This window comes from Ipomoea nil, unplaced genomic scaffold, assembly GCF_001879475.1.
Source record: "Ipomoea nil cultivar Tokyo-kokei standard unplaced genomic scaffold, Asagao_1.1 scaffold3104, whole genome shotgun sequence".
Lineage (NCBI taxonomy): Eukaryota > Viridiplantae > Streptophyta > Magnoliopsida > Solanales > Convolvulaceae > Ipomoea > Ipomoea nil.
In genome coordinates, this window is record NW_017619532.1 from 1,106,497 (window position 1) to 1,127,426 (window position 20,930).

The 20,930-nt window shown below is 33.9% G+C and overlaps 1 protein-coding gene and 1 non-coding gene across 2 annotated transcripts; one reads left to right on the forward strand and one right to left on the reverse strand.

The window, feature by feature from the left end:
- Positions 1-768: 768 nt before the first annotated feature.
- Positions 769-3,659, forward strand: LOC109166580 (pentatricopeptide repeat-containing protein At5g55740, chloroplastic). The gene has a single exon (XM_019315479.1). The coding sequence runs from the start codon at positions 860-862 to the stop codon at positions 3,362-3,364; it is 2,505 nt and encodes an 834-aa protein (XP_019171024.1). The 5' UTR covers positions 769-859; the 3' UTR covers positions 3,365-3,659.
- Positions 3,660-20,542: 16,883 nt separating this feature from the next.
- TRNAM-CAU lies at positions 20,543-20,614 on the reverse strand. Its single transcript has one exon. It is a non-coding gene; the product is annotated as a tRNA-Met (tRNA).
- Between the last annotated feature and the right edge of the window lie 316 nt (positions 20,615-20,930).

Sequence of the window (20,930 nt, forward strand, 5' to 3'; positions counted from 1 at the left end):
TATGCGTTGGACGGGTAACAGTGCCGTTTGGCACTGTTATCTTTTTTTTTTTTTTTTTTTTTTTTTTTTTTTTAAAATTTCAGACCGCTTCGTTATAGGAGTATATGTTCATAATTTTATTACTATATGTTAATAACTGTACGTTCATAACTCTATAACTGTACATTCATAACTCCATAACTGTACATTCATAACTCCATAATTGTACATTCATAATTTTCGAAGCTCTATGTTCACAATTTTAGAGCTCTATGTTCATAATTTTATCACTATATGTTCATAATTGTAAGTTCATAATGTCAGAGCTCTTTGTTCATAATTCGATCAATAACTGTACATTCATAATTCCATAACTGTAGATTCATAATCTCATAACTGTACATTTATAACTCCATAACTGTAGATTCATAACTCTATAACTGTACATTCATAACTCCATAACTGTACATTCATAATCTTCGAACCTCTATATTCACAATTTTAAAGCTCCATGGTCATAATTTTATCACTATATGTTCATAATTGTAAGTCCATAATGTTAGAGCTCTGTGTTCATAATTTCATAATTGCATAACTGTACATTCATAACGGCATAACTGTACATTCATAATCCAAAAAAAAATAACGTCATTAACGGCAAAATGCGCGCAATTATTTTTTTTTTTTTATTTATTTTTTTTAATTAAATGACGCGTTTTTTTTTTAAAAAACGACTCGTTTTGGGCCGTGTCCAGGGCATAATTTGCCAATGATTTGGGCTATGATCGGACAAAAGAAAAAAAATCCTGTTGTGTTTTGGATGGCCAGAAATCCAGAATGGTAACCATATCCATCTCCTCTCAAAACCTTCTAAGCATGCATGGCTTCGCTGCACCATAACACCTCTTTAAGCCCTTTTCCACCTCAGATCAAACCTGAAAAATCACCTCAATTAATACAAACCCATTGCAAACAATTATATGGTAATGGCAAAAATCCGGAAATTCTCACCAAATCCTACTTCACCCACATCTCCTCTCTGTGCAAAGATGGTCAACTTCAAGAAGCTGTGGATCTCCTCAATCGAATGGAAGCCCAAGAGCTTCGTATTGGTCCAGAATTCTACGGTGAACTCCTTCAGGGCTGTGTTTATCAGCGAGAGCTTCTCTTGGGCCAGCAAGTCCATGCCAAAATTATAAAAAATGGTAAATTTTTTGCTAGGAATGAGTTCATAGAAACAAAGCTTGTGATTTTCTATGCGAAATGCGATCTTTTTGATGTCTCGAGCAATTTATTTTCAAGACTCAGATTAAAGAATGAGTTTTCTTGGGCTGCTATGATTGGGCTGTATAGTAGAGTAGGCTTGTTTGAAGAGGCTTTGTTGGGGTTCATTGAAATGCAAGAAAATGGGATTTCTGCAGATAATTTTGTGCTCCCAAATGTTTTGAAAGCTTGTGGTGCTTTGAACAATGCTGATTTTGGAAAATGTGTTCATGGGCAAGTCTGGAAATTGAATTTTGATGGGTGTGTATTTGTGGCCAGCAGTCTTATTGATATGTATGGAAAATGCGGGGCTTTAGGTGATGCAAGAAAGGTGTTTGATAATATGTCTAAGAGAAATGTAGTTGCTTGGAACTCAATAATTGGGAGTTATATGCAAAATGGGTTTAATGAGGAAGCAATTCAAGTCTTCAGTGAGATGAGAATTGAAGGTTTTGAAGCGTCTCGGGTAACTCTGTCAAGCATTCTCACAACTTCAGCTAATTTGCGTGCATTCAAATTTGGAAAGCAAGTTCATGCTATTGCAATTCAGAACGGATTAGATTTGGATAATATATTGGGAACTTCTCTCATAAATTTTTATTCCAAGGTTGGTTTGGCTAGTGATGCTGAACTGGTATTTAGTAGAATGATCGAGAAAGATGTGGTAGCATGGAATTTGTTAATATTTTGTTATGTGCAATCGGGTGAGGTTGAGAAAGCACTCTCCTTGTGTCGTGAAATGAGATCGGCTGGCTTTTTGTATGATTGTGTGACTCTATCGTCGTTATTATCTGCTTCAACAAATTTAAGCGATTTAAATCTTGGTAAAGCCGCACACTGCTTTTGTCTTAGGAATCATTTTGAAAGTGATGCGGTTGTTGCAAATAGTATAGTCGATATGTATGCCAAATGCAAGAGAATTACCGATGCAAGGCAAGTTTTTGACTCTACAGCTGATAAGGATATCGTCTCCTGGAATACATTGCTAGCTGCTTATGCGGAAATGGGATTTAGCGGTGAGACGTTGAAACTGTTTTACCAGATGCAGTTAGACGGTGTACAACAAAATATTATATCTTGGAATTTAGTTATTCTTGGATTCTTAAGAAATGGCCAGATAAACGAGGCCACTGATATGTTTTCACAGATGAAAGCGTCTGGCGTACATCCTAACCATATTACTTACACTACCCTTATTACGGGCCTTTCTCAAATCGGGTTTGGCAATGAGGCGATTATGTTTTTTCAGCAAATGCTGGAAGCGGGGCTAGAACCAACCTCTGCAAGCATTGTTGGTGTTCTCTCGGCCTGTACGAATATGGCATCATTGCTTTGTGGAAAGGCCATTCATGGGTATAATGTGAGGCGAGGAATTCCGTTATCTCTTCCAATGGCAACCTCGTTAGTGGATATGTATTCGAAATGTGGAAATCTGAACATGGCTAGACAAATCTTCGATGCAATTGCGATAAAAGAGATAGCCTTGTATAATGCGATGATATCGGGTTATGCATTGCATGGACGTGCAGTGCAAGCCCTCGGGTTATTCGAGCATCTAAAGAAGGAAGGCGTCGAGCCAGACAACATAACCTTTACTACTGTCTTAGCGTCCTGCTGTCACATCGGATTGGTGAACGAGGGTTTAAATGTTTTCCATGAAATGGTTTCTGTATATAACGTGGAGCCCGGAATGCAGCATTATGGTTGTCTAGCTACACTTCTTTCTCGGTGTGGTAATGTGTATGAAGCTCTCCACGTTGTTCAGAAAATGCCTTTTGACCCTGACGGCCATGCTTTGGGATCGTTACTTGCAGCTTGTAGAGAGCTCGGGGAGTCTGAGCTCGAGGAACATATAGCTAAATCTTTGATTAAAATGTTCCCTGATAACTCGGGAAATTATGTGGCGCTTTCTAATGCATACGCAACGTCTGGAAGGTGGGACGGGGTTTCAGAGCTGAGGGACTTGATGAAGAGAAAGGGGCTTAGGAAGAGCCCTGGCTGCAGTTGGATCCAAAACGGGAACGAGCTTCATGCTTTTGTTGCTGGAGACCGATCACATTCGCAAACTCCAGAAATTTATGCAGTACTGGCTTTACTCGAGATGGAAATGTCTGCACAATGAATAATACTGATTCGTTAAGCCCCTCGAGACTTTTCTCCATTGATCAAGAAACCATGCAAATCAGTCTTTCGAAATGGAGCACTTTGCAAGGCAATTCAAAATGAATGCAGCCCGCGACAAAGGGAAACATCTCGTGGGCATGCAGGAAATAAATTTGTATGGAAGTCTTTGTTATATTCATGTTGGAGAAAAGCTTCATTTTCTGTTCCCAGGAGGTTTGGCTTTTGAAGATGCCACCTTTTAGGTTCATATCTGGATTTTCTTCGTACGCAATGAATGAGCATCAGTTTATGAATCAGTTTGGAACAGAATATGGAGAGCTTCATGTTTATACCTTTTTTTTTTAGTACTACTGACCAATCCGATCCTGAACCAACTAGGGGTTACGCTTGAGTGGTAAATCTCAGGCTCGGTCCAAGCCTGGACTAGTACTGCCTTGTAGAGGGTTGGTGTGGTAAATCTTAGGCTCGGTCCAAGCCCGGACTAGTACTACCTTGTAGAGGGTTGGTTGGTCTTGGTCCTCCCAGCTAGAGGCTCGGGGTCCAAGTTCAAGATTTGGCGGCCTTAGTTACATTGCGACTTTAATTTTAACTACGGGTATCATGAGCTAATTTACTATAAAAACTGGTATACTTAATGCTAGATGTATACCTAATACCTCTATAGATACAATTTGCAATATCATATAAAATCAAAACGGTCTAATATTACAATAATGATGTTAGTTCCTTTATCTAATATGATACAAATATAGGACATCAATTGAGATTTTCCTAAATAAATCTGAGGTGGTAATTAATTATGGAGTACTCCATGTTATAAACCATGGCTCATAGGAGTCATAGCAACATGTGTGATGTACACATCTGAGGACGGATCTTTTAATTTCATGTCTGATTATTATTGTCCCTCCTATGATAATGTATGTATTTGATGAAGCATTATAGGCTATATAGGCAGACATGTTTTGTCCAATCACATAACATATATACATATCCCAAGTACTGTTTTAGTTAATGATTTTCAATCCAAACTCACAATCCCCAATCCAAACCCAAAAGTTAATAATTAGTTTAGATCCACCCTTTCAACTATCTTATTGCATGAATTTGAAGTGGTGGTTCTCTCTTCTATTTAGTATTTTTATATTACATACGATAATTGCACTTTTCATCATTAAATTATAGATTAAGTGTAAGTTGAATTTCTAATTATCATGGCTTCATGAGTTTTAATTTTGATCCTTAAATCTTAATTACTCATAGAAGTTTCGCAAATTATGCATAGGACACGAGTCCAAAACGACGTCGTTTTCAGGAAAAAAACGCGGCATTCCAGGTTTTTTTTTTTTTTCATCATTAACGGCGTTATTCGTTTGTGGCATTATGAATGTACAGTTATGGAATTATGAATGTACAGTTATGGAGTTATGAATGTACAATTATGGAATTATGAATGTAAGTTATGAAATTATGAACACAGAGCTCTGACATTATGAACTTACAATTATGAATATATAGTGATAAAATTATGAACATAGAGTTCTAAAATTGTGAACATAGAGCTTCGAAAATTATGAATGTACAGTTATGGAATTATGAATGTACAGTTAGGGAATTATGAATGTACAGTTATAGAATTATGAATGTACAGTTAGGGAATTATGAATGTACAGTTATGGAATTATGAACACAGAGCTCTGACATTATGAACTTACAATATGAACTTACGATATGAAAATACAGTGATAAAATTATGAACATAGAGCTCTAAAATTGTGAACATAGAGCTTCAAAAATTATGAATGTACAGTTATTGAATTATGAATATACAGTTACGGAATTATGAATGTACAGTTATGGAAATATGAATGTACAGTTATGGAATTATGAACACAGAGCTCTGACATTATGAACATATAGTGATAAAATTAGAGTTAATACCATCTAAGGTCCTCCGAGTATAGTGGTTTTGCCACGTTTAGTCCTAAACTTTCAAATTAACCATCCGTGGTCATTCAACTTTCAAATTTAACCATTCGTGCTCCAAGTTAACCACCCATGGTCCTTCAACTATTAAATTTTAACCAACCATGGTCCTTTCAAGAGGACCACGGCTGGTTAAATTTCGAAAGTTGAAGGACCATGGGTGGTTAACTCGGACCACGAATGGCTAAATTTGAAAGTCGAATGAACACAGATGGTCAATTTGAAAGTTTAGGACTAAACGAGGCAAGACCACTATACTCTGAGGATTTCATGTGGCATTAACTCGATAAAATTATGAACATATACTCCTATAACGAAGCGATCTGAGTTTTTTTTTTTTTTTTTTTTTTTTTTTTTTTTTTTTTTTTTTTAAGTGGAAGATAACGGTGCCACTAACGGCACCGTTACCGTGTCCACATTGCATGCTGGACACGGGTCCATAGCATAACGATTGTAGAAGTTTAATACCTCACTCACTATGAAGATAAATTATATTGTGGACCATGGTCCATATTGTAATACAGATCCTGAATAAGTGTACATTTTTTTTTTAAACTATAAATGTACATTTTTAATATACTGAATGCACATTATTTGTGTACTAAAGGTTCATTATTTGGTAGTATACCAAATAATATATCTTCAATACTCAAATAATATACATTCAAAATGAAATTTTAAGTGTATTAAAAATGTACTTTTTTTAAAGACATTAAAAAATGTACTTTTAATATAATAAAAATGTACCTTATGTCAGGTGGACTCTGTAGTATAATGATTGATCTATGAAATATTGGGTCATATATATTAGATCTTACTTTTTTCACAAAAAAATTGTATGAGACAGTCTCATGTGAGACGAATCTCAAATATATAATAAGTTTTAGCAAAAATGTATATATGTTTTATGAGTTAGCAAGTATTTATTTTTATTAAAAATTATTGGTATTACTTGTTCCTTGAGAAGTATTAATGAAAATGTAATATTTTCATTGAAAATATAATCTTTGTTGAAAAAAGTATTAAATATTTAAAATCCTTCCCAAGGGAGATAATCTCATACAAGAACAACCATTTTTTTTTTTTTATTGATCGTAATTTTGGATATAGAATTATACAAAAGTAAAATATAATCTTGGTATGGAATGCTCATATTTAGAAGGTTCGGATACAATTGTTAGAAAGTCCAAAATTTTGATTTAAAATTTTTTTTTTTTTATGCAATTGGCCAGTAACAAATTAAATGAATTTATCAATTTATTACTAAACTCATTTTTTATTCCATTCAAAAGTATCTTGAAAGGATGAGAACAATAATTCTGTAAATTATCTTGATATGTATTTATAAAGATACTAAGAGTCACCTAATTATGATGTGAATGGTAAATTATTTATTTTCACAAATAGAGTGAGAGGGAAAAGAAATTCTAGTGTGTATAGAATACAAAATCCTAATATGCCTCCTTTAAGTTGGTTCTTTGGAGAGAACATTAATTAAGCTTGTCCCCTAAATCATTTAACCTTGTTGTGGTTAGTGGTTTAGTGGAGATGTCTGTTAATTGATCTTTTTGTAGATATATAGTTTACTTGTAGCACCTTTGATGCTACTTTGTGAATGAGGAGATCATTGCACGGTACTCAAGGCAGAGGTCTTTGAATAGATATAGATTATTCTGTTCATCCAAATTAATTGGTCGGCTGGCTTCGGCAAGAATTCCCATTAAAATCTAGGCTTTGGCAAGATACTCACTCATAGTGGAATCCCCTGGCGCAAAGATTGCAACTGACTATAGATCGAGACTCAGATATCGTGTCTGAGTTGAAGACCTAAAGGCAACTTCAATAATCTGCCATATGGCCCAAGACATGGCATGCCCCACTACAACATACGAAACTTCATCGGACAGAAACGAGATGAGCATGGACAAAATAAAAAAAAAAATCCTGACAGACCAAATTTTTGGCTACAGGATCGGCTACAACGGAACACTTATCCGGTGCCTTAATAAATGAAGTTGGAAACATGCATAAACGTATCCACTGGGATTTTGACCACGAAGAAAGAGAACAAGTTGAGTCTAGCTTCTTAAACAAATAGTTTGTGGAAGTAAGTTTAATGAAGATAAATTGATGGGTTGTTTGTGGGGTATTTATTAAGGTTGTGGTTAGATAGGCAATATCAGAGATGGTGCGAGAAGAGAAGCTAAGGTGGTGTCACCGGCCAGGAACGGTGCAACGACGAGGATTTGGTGGTGGCATTGGCGATTTTTTTTCTTGATAAGGTTTGTAGCCATGGATCGTTTGGTTTATCAGATGATAATAATAGTTCTTGGAATTATATATCTTATTATTAATCAAATACATTGTATTTAAAATACATGAAGATATGTATTTATAAAAATACAAAAGTCTCATTAAAAAATAAAAATGATAAATAATATATTCTCAATAATGCAGGGTAAGGAAAAATGAATTCTAGAATACAGAGTCGTAATAGATATATCCATTATGCCAGTCATTTCATTTAAAGAGCGTTTGTGATAGCAATTGTAACACTTTAAATACAATTTTTTAAACTAATATCCTAAAAATATGATAAAATTAAAGTGGCCTGGTGTGATTCAAACGATTCAATATTATAATCACACCATTACTAAGTGTTTAGCTAGATCTGATTGATGTATGAGAGCTGAATCTATCATAAACCCGAGCAGAGCATAGAATTTTGGGCCAGCTATGTTGTATGAGGATGTTACACCCATGTGGGAAAAGCAGAAGAAACTCAAATGGTGAGCACCACAGCTTAGCAGTTAGCACTGCACTTTGTTGTATGTACAAGCTAGCTAAGCTACCAAATTATCTGATTGCAAACTTCCAATCCAAAGTGAGGTTACGTTGTTATCATCACAATTCAAATGCTCTTTCTGCACATGTTCCCTCACGAAATTATGGCTCAAAATTCTCTTCCATCCAGAAGCTGTCATGGTAAAGCTGCAGCATCAATGGATCGGAGAATGCGACATATCATATACGTACCCTCCTTTAATCCTAACCATGCATAAAACCGATTTAGGCTTACCTAACAACTAAAATACCGTTAATATATTTTTGTCGATTTGCTTCCATTCAAATTGGTATTTGCTCTAAGCACCGACAATAAGAGCTACCTCAAGAGTTAATTTCACTTTTGGTCGTCCTAGGACTATTGGAGTCTGGTTAATTGCAATATTGAGTTTCAAAATTATGAATTTAGTACCTTAACTATTTAATTTTTCTCAATTTTAATCACTCCTACCAAATTACCGGCTAAAACTCACCGAAAAATTTTAATAGCTAAAATAATTGGCTATTAAAATTTTTTCAGTGAGTTAATTTATTTCGACGTTTGTAGCTATTAAAATTTTCTTGTGAGTTTTAGCCAGTTATTTAGTCGGAGTGACTGAAATTAAAAAAAATTGAATAGTTGAAGGTACTAAATTAACATATTTTAAATTCATGGACTGTAATTAACAAGATCCCAAAAATCATAAAAACAAAAAGTGAAATGAACTCTATCTCAAAACTAAAGGCACTCATATTATCATTGTTCCCAAGGGCCCCCACGTCTCCGCGCGCCCGACAGAGTATTTGAGAGGATGAAAATCATGGCAACTCAGTTGATCACAGAGGCTAGACCTTTGCTTATTGTGCACAAAGAGCCCCCTCACTTTGAGAGATTGCTCTCATACTGTCATTGGCGAGACTCAATCCTAAGTCATTGTTCCCAAACTTTACCTATATAACTAACTGAGCTGTCCATGCAGGTAGTCTCATATTATCATTCTTCCAAAAGGCTGAACTCCAACCCTAAGGAAGTCTCATATTATCATGTACATAGGCTTCCGTTGTCATAGAAACAGTATATGCAAAAAAGGGCCTCATTCTCATGTTCAAAATAAAGCTTATATTTCAAAACTGACCCAATTGGAAAAAGGTAATAAAGTTGTGAATACTAAATTAAACACCACATTATACTGACTTATACCAACCTAACAATAGAATACTGCTTATATTTTTCTCGATTCACTTCCATTCAAATTGGTTTTTTCTCTAGACACATGCCATACTAATTAACTATCTCAAAGGGCCCTCATTATCATGTACATAGGCTTCTGTGGTCATACAAACTATGCAAAAAGGGCCTCGTTCTCATGTTCAAAATAAAGCTTATATTTCAAAAGACACAAGGCAATAGTTATCGCATGTCCCCACAGCTGTGTGGACCATTGTTCGAGATATGATGTTTCGCACAATTTTTTTTTTCACGTAACCCACTGCAACATATATTTTTATAACTCATAATGTATATTATTCTAACTCATAAAGTACATTATTTTACCTCAAAATTTTCATTATTCTAACACATAAGGCTAAGATTATCCCAACAATTTTTTATTTTTTATTTTTTTGTTGTTGTCCATGTGGCTAGTCAATTTGCTTGGCAGCTTTTGCTGAAATGGCCGCAAAAGCTGCCGCCAGCTTACCTTTTATTTATTTATAATATAATATAAGAGTGAGACTCATTTTTTAAAGTGAGAGATATTTGCAGGAATGCAGAACAAATAGTAGAGAACTTTCAAATTTGATAATGTAGAAGTGGGACCCATTTTAAAAAGTGAGAGAGATTTACAAGGATAAGAATAGCCTAATGTACGTTATTCTAACACATAAAGTATATTATTTTAACTCATAATATACATTATTCTAACTCATAAAATTCAACGACGTCGTTTTAGATCGTGGTCCACGCAGTGATCCACATAGCTGTCCACACAATAATTTGCCAGACGCCCAGACACTAGTGGAAAAAGGCCAATTAAGAAGTAATAAAGTTGTGAAGCTAATGTCTTGCGAGGGAACTAAATTAAACACCGAACTCGACCGACTTTAGACCAACCCAACAATAATTCTCGATTCACTTCCATTCAAACTGGTATATGCTCTAGAAAGAGCCACACCAACTATCTAAAAGGGTTATCATTATCATATAAATAGGCTTCTATGGTCTTAACAAGTATGCAAAAAAGGACCTCATTCTCATGTGCAAAATAAAGCCTATAATTCAAAAGTGACGACACAAGGAAAGAAAAAGGCATGATATATTAGGGAGTAATAAAGTTGTGAAGCAAATGTGTTGTGAGAGCACCAAAATTGGACCCGATGCTTTGGTTAGTAAGGTAAGGAAGGGATCCTATGGACAACTAAATTTATCACTTTAAACATCAATATATACTGCATGCTAGATTATGGGTACATGAAAGGGAAACCATTAGGTATACTCTAGCTAGCAAGCTATCTGTCACCCTCTTTTTCTCCTTTATTCATTCATGCATGTGGCATATTAATTAATTTTGGAGTATGAACCACACTGAGGTGTTGTTTGGTTTAAAGGATAATGTGGGTGCTGTGTATATTATAGGAATTAGACAATATATATATATATATATATATATATATATATATATATATATATATATATATATATATATTTTTTTTTTTTTTTTTTGGTACCCAGCCAGGGTTTCCACCATCGGAAATAGTGACTAATTTCATTGCTCAATTGTAAGTATCTCTTTTGGGAGAACAATTGACCTGAAGATTTAACACTACTCCGTACCCAAAGTCAATGATCAAATCGAAGACCTTTGGCTAAAAATGGATGAACCCCTTCCACTCAACCACACCCCTGAGGTTGATTAGACAACATTTGTTGTTTGGTTGGTAGATCCCAAATAATTATATAAAACTTTTCATATTTTTCTTTTTATGACTTTATGATCATTACTATATAGTCCGTATATATTTAGTCATTGTCTTAATTTTTTTTTATTTTTTATTTTTAATTTTTAGTGCACAATTTTCATTTTATAACATTGTAAGTCTTTTCAATTATATTCCAATAACAAGTTATTAAAGTTGTGACAATTGATTTTTTAGAGGCTTTTATGTCACTCAGCTCTAATCTTTAACAAAGTAATTAATGATTTTTTTTTTTCTTTTGAGTTTTTGAGGTGTCAACTAAGAGAGAGAGAGTTGGGAAAGAGAGAAGAAAAAAGAGGGAAAAAAAAAAAAGCAAATCTGACACAATAAGGAAAAAAAAAAAATCGAAGCAAGTAACGCGTCAGTCGGCTTGTGTGCTCCAAACGGGCAACACTGCACCTGGTCTTTGATGTTTCTCTCTCCTAGGGGACCCACAAAAATCACTTCTTGCATTAGGAGCTCAACATTCTCTCTCCAAGCTAGCCTCTCTCCTCCATATTAACCTAAAAACTGCAAAAACCTCCCAAAAATCATTAATGGCAATGTACTAAGCCAATTTTAGAGGTTTGTTCTTTGCCAAAGGATGGGAAAGAAGGCACATGGGAAAACTTGATAGTCAGACTGGCCTGAACTATTTATTCAAATATTGTTGACTTTGAAGGCTTGAAATTAAATGTCATAATTGCCTGTAAAAAACAATCTTTTATATGTCTTGAATCCAGTTATTAATTACCAAAATATTAGTCAAAACAATCAAAAGTGTTACATTGTACTCCGTATTAAATATTAGACTATTAAAATATTTATTTAAATTTAGCTTTTAAGGTTTGATAGCAACTTGATTTGAATTTGAACATGATATTATTGCTAAATACAAGAGTAATTCTAAGGATATTTGAATAACTTGATTTCCAATAAATAGTGTTGCAAAAATTCTGTATAGGCACCGATTAATCGGCGTCTTGGCGCTACGCACTGGCCGATTGGCCGCCTAGGCCTCTTAGGCGCCGACTAGACCTCCTAGGTTGTCTAGGCGCTGACAGCCTAGGCCTTAGCTCCTAGGCACCGACACGACTAGGTTACCTAGTTAGCCAATTAGCTATTGTTCTCTTATTTTTTAAATGGGTTATTTTACTCAAAACAAAATAACATTTTGAGCGAAATAACCCAAAATTATTTTAACTCTAGATGTTTTTAGGTTAATATTTAACATTTTAGTATTAAATAGTTAATAATTATCAAGTCTTAAAAAATTTAAAAAGTTTAAACAAATTTTTTAAAAAATAAAAAATATACGGGCGCCTAGGCGCCGATTAATCGCCGCCTAGACACCCTAAGCGCTAGATGCCCCCGAGCACCCAAAGTGCGCTTAGCGGTTTTTTCAACCATGCCCATAAATCAAAGTTTACTTGAATAACTTGATACATTTTTTTTTTTAAGGAAATAAGATAATATTAATGGTTAAGGTCCAAGTACAACGACTAACCAATACATGAAGGGAAAAAAACATCTATTTCCTACTGGCAGATTGAGAAATCGACCCCTGAACTAATTTATGGACAGTACAATTCACTGATCGTTTAGCAAAAGACACAAAAGAGTGTGTAAAATAACTTAAAGATACTCTAATAACTTGATACATTGTTATTCACCGAATATCCAATCTAGCTAGAAATCTTATAATTTGTCAATATGTTAATTTTTAAATAAAGATTATCAATGCAAAAAGGATTTTTTGAAAAAGAAAGAAAGAAAGAAAAACGTGTCAAATAAGCGTTTTAAATTAACCAAATAATGCAATTAAGTCTCCTACTTTAAAAAAAAAAAAAAAAGAATTATCGGGACCCTTTAAATTGGCAAAATATGTAATTGAATCATAATCTGACTTAGTTTATTCAACATATTACTGTTGATTTTGCGCTGACTAAGCCTCCATGTGTGTTATTTTTCCTATATGGCAATTACTTGGCATCCAATGGGACAATAACTTGTCATAAATTAAATAACGCTTAATTTAAAAAAAAAAATAATGTTTAATCTAAAAAAATTTAACAAGCTACAAGACATGGCTAGTCATGAGTGTCTCCCTCCAATAGTCATAGTTGTATATTGACAAGGGTGCCCATAGCCACCCTCGTCCAATCTAAGATGAAGGCAGTCATAGTTGCTTTGCGTTGAATCTAAGACAAGGGACAACCATAGCTGCCTCCATTAAATTTCAGACGAGGGGTGGCCATGATCACCCCGTCTAATTTGAGATCGACGAGGAGCAACCATTGTCAAGTAGACATCTAGGGTTACTGGCAATCAACGATCGTTCTTTGATAGCAACCTTGTGTTGGCGTCTGGCGGTCACTATCTGACAATTTATTTATTTTCTTTTTTAATTTTAAAAAATTGTAAAAAAAATTATCGAATTAATGTTAAGTCATTGTCACATCGACGAATATGTCAAATTAGGAATCAATTGCTCTTTTTTTTTTTTGGTCAATTTAAGGGTCTTACTTCCATTTTCTTTTTAGTTATATACTCAATTGCACTATTAGGTCGACTTTCAGGGCTTATTTGACTTTTTTTTGAAAAAAACAAAAAAACTTTCAAATTGATCATCGAACTAAATACAAAAATGCAATTAGGTCATTGAACTCAAAAAATGTGTAATTAGATTCCTCAAGTAGCCAAATATGTTCAATTACACCAAATAGCAGGTTGATCTCTCCCTCAACAAGTTATCATGCCACGTGACGCCTACGTGGATATTAAATTAAATATATTTTTTAATTATATTTTTAAATTAAACATTATTACTTTTATTATTAGTCTCCCCAAATCTCCAAACTACATGCATGTTTTCCCCAAAATCTCTAGAACCTACGAACCAGAATACATAACATAGAATATAAGCAACAAACCTGTTTAAATTATGTTTTCAAATTAAACATTATTCCGCTTGTTGATTACTGCTTGCTAACATGATTCGCAGGTTGCGTTAGGGAAAACATGCTTGTAATTTGGGGATTCGGGGGACTAATAATAAAAGTAAGGGAAAAATGTGATTTTTTAAAAACAAAAAAGTTACAATTTTAGCCCCTCAATTGTTCATTGTTAGCGGTTTTAGTCCCTAACCTTTTACCATTTCAATATACACCCCTAACTATTCAAAAATGTTGCAGTTTTAACCCCTAGAGCAAGAAAACTATTGAACTATATTAAATTTTTACTTAATACATGAGTTAATACTTTTTAATGTTTATGTTTTAATTAAAATACTATTTAGTCTCCATATTTTATTTGTAAAATAAAAAAATGATTTTAACAAGGTTATGTATGGAAATAGAGACGATGTGCCATAATTGAAAACGAAAAAATTTATGGAAGAATGTTGTCAAATCTCTATTTTGCAGAAGATATACCAAAATTGACAACATTATAAAGAACAAAGATAATAAAACAAATATTCATGTACTAAGTAAAATTTTAATATAGTTTAAAAATTTTGTTGCTCTAGGGTTTAAAAATGCAATTTTTTTGAAGAGGTAGGGGTGTATATTGCCATGGTAAAAAAAATTAAGGACTAAAATCGCTAGCAATGAACAATTGAGGGACTAAAATTGCATTTTTTTCTAAAAGTAATAATGTTTAATTTAAAAGCATAATTTAATATCCATGTAGGCGCCACATGGCATGGTAAACTGTTGGGGAAGGGATTAACTTGCTATTTAGTATAATTGAACATATTTGGCTACTTGAAGAATCTAATTGCACACTTTATGAGTTTAATTGTCTAATTACATTTTATATTCAGTTTAATGGTTAATTTGAATGTTTTTCAAAAAAAAAAAAAAAAAAAAAAAAAAAAGAAAAAAATAAAAGAAGAAGAGTATGAAGTCTAGAGATAGAATTCATATGTATGTAACAATACTTTGAGAGATGCTACCAAATATGACTTATTTAGAGAATTAATTTCATCTTACAAAATGTGCATACTAATAAAATATACCCAAAATTTTTAAGGGGATAAATTATTATTATTATTATTATTATTATTATTATTATTATTATTATTATTATTATTATTATTATTTGGTGAAAACAAGAATCACATATGTTGTGAGTTTCAAGACGAAGGAAAAGAAAAAAGATAATCTTTATCGACTTTTGGTGCAAGATTGCACGTGAAAGAGTAGTTAGAGCATCCACACTAGTGGATAATATGGGGATAATGTAAGAAGAAATAACTTGTATGGGGTTATTAATTGATGTGGGGTGGGGTTAATAGTAGAATTATTTGTCCTGCAAATACAAAAATATTTCTCTTCCCAATGCATTCACTATATCAGACATCTTAGGCTGCTGTGTGCGTTTTGCGCACAGCAGCCATCCCACACGGGCGCGTCAGGCGCGCCAACAACCTTTTCTTTTTTTATCTTTTTTATTTTTTTTAAAAAATTAGTTTTGCTATTTTTTTATTTTTTTTTCTCCCCTTCCCACATTCTCTCTCCTAATCACTCTTACATTATCCCCCAAATCTCCCCAACTAATGTGGATGCTCTTAGGGCCGTTTGATTTTAAACGAGTTATCATTTGAAAAAAAAAGTTATCATATTAATGTTGGAGGTAAAGGATAAACAATGCAAATATATAAATATGTCAATTTTTTTTTTTTTAAAACTATATATTCATTTACAAGTCATTTAAAAATACAATACTTTTAAGTATGATATTTGCAATTTTCAAAAAAAAAAGTATGATATTTGTAGTATTTCTTTAATGTTCAATAATATCGATCCAAGTCAAATCTTTTTCTTTTTCTTTTGTTTTTAAATTTTTATATATATCTGAAAGGAATGGGATACCCAACATACCATACAAGTCAAATCTGTTTTTAAATAAGCAAGCATTTACCTTACAATATTAAGGGTGCATTTGAAAAATATTATTTTAATCGGTCTTTAAAAAATTATTTGAACAAATGTTTTTAGAGTAATTCATCATTTCAATTACAGAACTTTCATTTGTAAGGGCGTAAAAGTCCCTATGAGGTTCCAATATTATTAGGTTTTGTTTAGTTTAATTCATGTATTTTAAAATTTAATATAATAGAAGATAATAATTAATGGTGTTAAAATGGCTGTTAATTTTGCTAATGTTGCATTAATATCATCAGTGTCATGTCATATAATCAATGATGTGGCATGCAAACTAATATCTTATTTTATTAATATTTAAAACTAACTAATTATATCCCCAACATATTTTATTAAGAGTTACGATTTAGTCTCTCGATTATACACATTTATCTAGAGTTAATACCCGATTTGGTCCCTCGACTATGAAGATTTCACCGAGTTGGTCATCAACTTCCAATTTTACACAATAAAGTCCATGACTTTATAATCTTTACACAATTTAGTCCTCTGTTGACTCATCCATTAGTTGACTGTCAAAAGTGAGAGTAAAATTATAATCGCATAAGCTTATTCCTCACTTATCCTCTCCTCCATAGTTGCGCAGCTCTGCTACTATACATCTCCATCTATTGGTGGAGAAAAGAAATACTGGTGACTTACCAATAGATTTAGGCTGCTTGAATTTTTCATTAATGTAGCCTAAGGTTGTCTCAACACAGTCTAATAATCATCACGGCGTTTTCACCAACTTTATCCATCTCTCTCACCGTCCCAACTCTTTGTTATCTCCATCTTCCTTTGCTCAATCTCTTTCTTGTTCTATGCAATTGCGTACCACCACTCGGCTCGACTCCAATGATGACATTCCTCCTCCATCTCTGAATCTATTATCTTCTCCTTCTAGCAACTTAGCTTCTTTCTACCTCTGTTCATGCTCCACATACACCCAATACCCACCCCACAACTCGTCTGTTTCGATCCAAGTCCTATCCCTTGGCCGGATTTAATGGTTCTCATTTTGTGCTCCGCTTTGCGACGACAACGATGATGAACAAGACAATTTCAAACGAAGATATTCTTGATTTTTTTAATTTTACCATTATGACGGCACTATTTTAGCGTAAAACTGAGGCCACAACCACACTGTTCATCCAGATATGCAGACCCCGATACTTGTGGTGCTGATGGTGGCACTAAGAAAATCGCTAGTGACTTGCAGCGTCGAGAGGGACGGCGTTGCGGCGGCCAACACGGACATTGGCTGGCCCATCGACGTCCACCACGTCTCCCAGGGCACCTTCGATTGCTTCAATGGCTTTCTTAGATTGCTGATGAATGTCTAAAACTAATGTTTTTTCCTTGAACATTTTGATATTTTTACTTGGTAATCAGTATATTATGGACTCAATTTGGTAACTTATGGAATGATTGCTTGTGCTTAGGTGACTTGACAAGAAAGTGATGTTTTGAGCCAAACATTGAGTTCTTTGATCAAAATTTCAAATCATCATAGCATGGGGATATTTTTGTGAGGCAAAATGAAGAGAAGAAGATTGAACAATACTCTTTCATGTGCCAAATATTTGTGTCTTAGTGGTCTTGTTGATATAGGCAATTCAATGCAAAGGCAAAGCAAAAAAATAGTAAGGTGGCATTTCTCACCCAGATTGGCGCTGTCTCCGTAATTTGACCATATCTCAGTGTTGGAGTGTCCAAATCATGTGATTCTTGTGCCATTGGAAAGCCAACTTGAAGGGCTACAACTTTGATGAAGACCACAAAGAATAATTCAAAAATTTCAAGGGTGAAAAATTGTTTTGAAGACAGACGTAGTGCACAGGATGACAACCAGGCAGGGTGCATTGCCTGGTGGCCACGGGTGTGGCCACTGGGCAGTGTGCCCTTCATTTCTGGCCACGGGTGCAGCCACACCCATAGCCAACCTCTGCAACATATTCCAGCTTGTTTTTTCCATTTAAAAGGGGATTTTTCCACCCAAAAACACATCTTTCATTTTCCTTTCATTCTCTAGTTAGGTTTAGTTCTAGAATAGCTTAGATTAGTGTAGATTAATTATTTCTTTCCATTTCCAAGCTCAAGAACATTGAAAATCTTGAATTTCAAAGCTTCAATAGAGAAGTTTTTCTTATTATCTCTTCTCTTTACTTTTCATCTATGCTTTCAATTACTCTTTTAATATTTTGTATCTATTATTATATTATGAGTAGCTAAGTGCTTTGGGACTAGGATTTGGTTTGATTTCTTGCTATTGATTCCTATTTGAGTTTTATTGCATAAAGGGGATTATTTGGGTGTTCGAGTGTTAGTTGTGTGAATTGGGTTTGTTATGAAATTGAATATAATTGTTGGATCCCAATTATATGATTTATTTGGTGTGTTTGTTGCTACGAGAGTAGAGCTTGTACACTAGCCACACATTCACACACTTAATGCCCAATAAGAGAGTATTTCAGGTATTAAGGGAGAATTTATGCCTTGTGTTCTTGCTTGGGTAACCTTGGATTGAATTGCCACGAGAGTGGAGTTTAAGGATATGTTGCAAGTTCAAATAGCTACGAGAGTGTTATTTGGACACTTTTGTGCATCTCATTTACCCTATGCCTTGTTTAATTCCTTAATCTTAGTGTAATATTTGGCATCTTAGCTTGAATCAACCAAGTCTCAGTCCTTTGTTTTACTTGTCTTATTTTTTATTTGTTCTTAGCTTAATCACATCAAAGTGATCAAACCAATTCCTTATCGATAGATTTAGCTTCTAAAAGAATAGTTCTAGCTTGTGTTTAGCTTCACTTTGCATCAATTCCTAACATTACAAGAGCCATCTCCAGTGGAATGATATCTAAACTCTATACTGTGATTTGATAATTGATGGATGTGTGAAAATCGTCCTTATTAATTGCCCGATGAACTCTAGCCAGACGTCCCACGCAAAGTCTCCAGCGCCAGGTTTCATTTTTCCTCCCTTCTTCCCTCCCTTGTAATTAATTTCTTGATTAGTGCTTATTCACCTGTAACTTACCACTAATGAATTTTTCAGATCTGGCAATTTTATCTTTTTGTTAAAGATTACATTTTTATAGTTATTTCAACCTAAATCAAGAATTAGGAGCACGGTCTAAAGTTCCAGTACCTCAGCTACCTTCTCGCCACCTAGATTCCTCACCGCCGCCGTCTCATCAGCGTACATTAGCAACGCCGTTACTTGCAAATTTTGTTCCTCAGCAACACCCCGGTCAAAACTGCCAAAAGATGATTACATTGATTTAAGTCCTCCACCACAGAGGTTGTCCCCCAAAGCTCAACCAACTCCACAGTCGCTGCGACTCGACAGCCCCCCACCTAAATAGAAAGTAGAGCTAACATATATTTGTATCACAAAATAGCTACTTAAATGTTATTTTTATTAAAAATTTTCAACAATTTTACAATGCGAAACAATACAAACACGAACTACTGTACAAACACAAACTACTTAAAAGAATGACAATAATTTTGTAAATATAATAAGAGTTTTCCTCCCACAAAATTCAATGCCTAGAGGACCAAATTAACGTTGTACATGAGGACCAAATTAACGTTGTACATCCGGAAAAATATCCGCTGTTGTTGCATGTACTTATTTCTTTACTTATTTATAAGTCCAAGTATATAAATATGTTAGATGATTGACGTAACTGAATTTACTCAATAGTATTTTTTCAAACAAATTGGAAATACAAGAGATTAAACCCAGTACCTCTCGCATGCAAAGCAAACACTCTACCATTTGCGCTACATCCCTTACTAATATTTTTGTAGTCAAAATACAATCTCTATATAATACACAAAGTGTATTATAAATCAGAAGGGCATTAACCATTTGGTCCACTTGAGATTTTGTCTATTACTCTATTTGATGTCAATTTGTATTTTTGTTAAGTGTAATTGTTTAGTTGCTAAACTGAAATTTTGTATATATGTTTGCAGAATTGACGAATTGTAGTTGTTAGTTGAAACAGAATGAAACTAAATCAGTAAATGAGAAAATTGTAATTTATGTCCCTCACAAATATGTCAATTATCAATGTTACCCCTGAATTATTAGTGGTGTAAATGTTGCCCCTCAATTTTCAAAACGTGACATATATTGCCCCTCCCCTGAATTATTAGTGATGTAAATGTAGTTACCTGTCGTCTTTCTTGTTCGAAGACCACGTTTTTTTCCTCAATTTTTCTTTCTTCGATTGTTCTCCTTCTGTCGACAACAATTTTTCTCCTTCTTCATGTTAGGGGAGGGACAATATACGTCACGTTTTAAAAATTGAGGGGCAACATTTACACCACTGATAATTCAGGGGTGACATTAATAATTGACATATTTGTGAGGGGCATAAATTACAATTTTTCCTCAGTAAATTTAATCTCAATAAATTATATATCTAATGGGTTTTCAAAAAATAAAAAATACCCATGCAACACTATATCAAAGCCAAGTTTCGATCTTGGGACCTATGGGTTATGGGCCCACCACACTTCCACTGCGCCACTCTAATTTCGTTTTAATGTAACATGAACTCAAATATATCATGTACTTAAACATATGTGGACATTACGTACTAGAGGAATTATTGTCTCTCTCTTTACTCTTTGCATTCTTGAGATGTAAACGATACAAGTATTCACGGGAAAATAGGTCTCATTTTACAACACTTCACATATATAAAAGTATAAGGAAATTTTACAATGCGAATTGAAATAGTAAAAATATGAACTACAAATCGAAAAGAATATAATAACAATAATTTTGTAAATATAATAATAGTTTTCCTCCCGCAAAGTCCAATGCGTAAAAGACCAAATTATAACAGT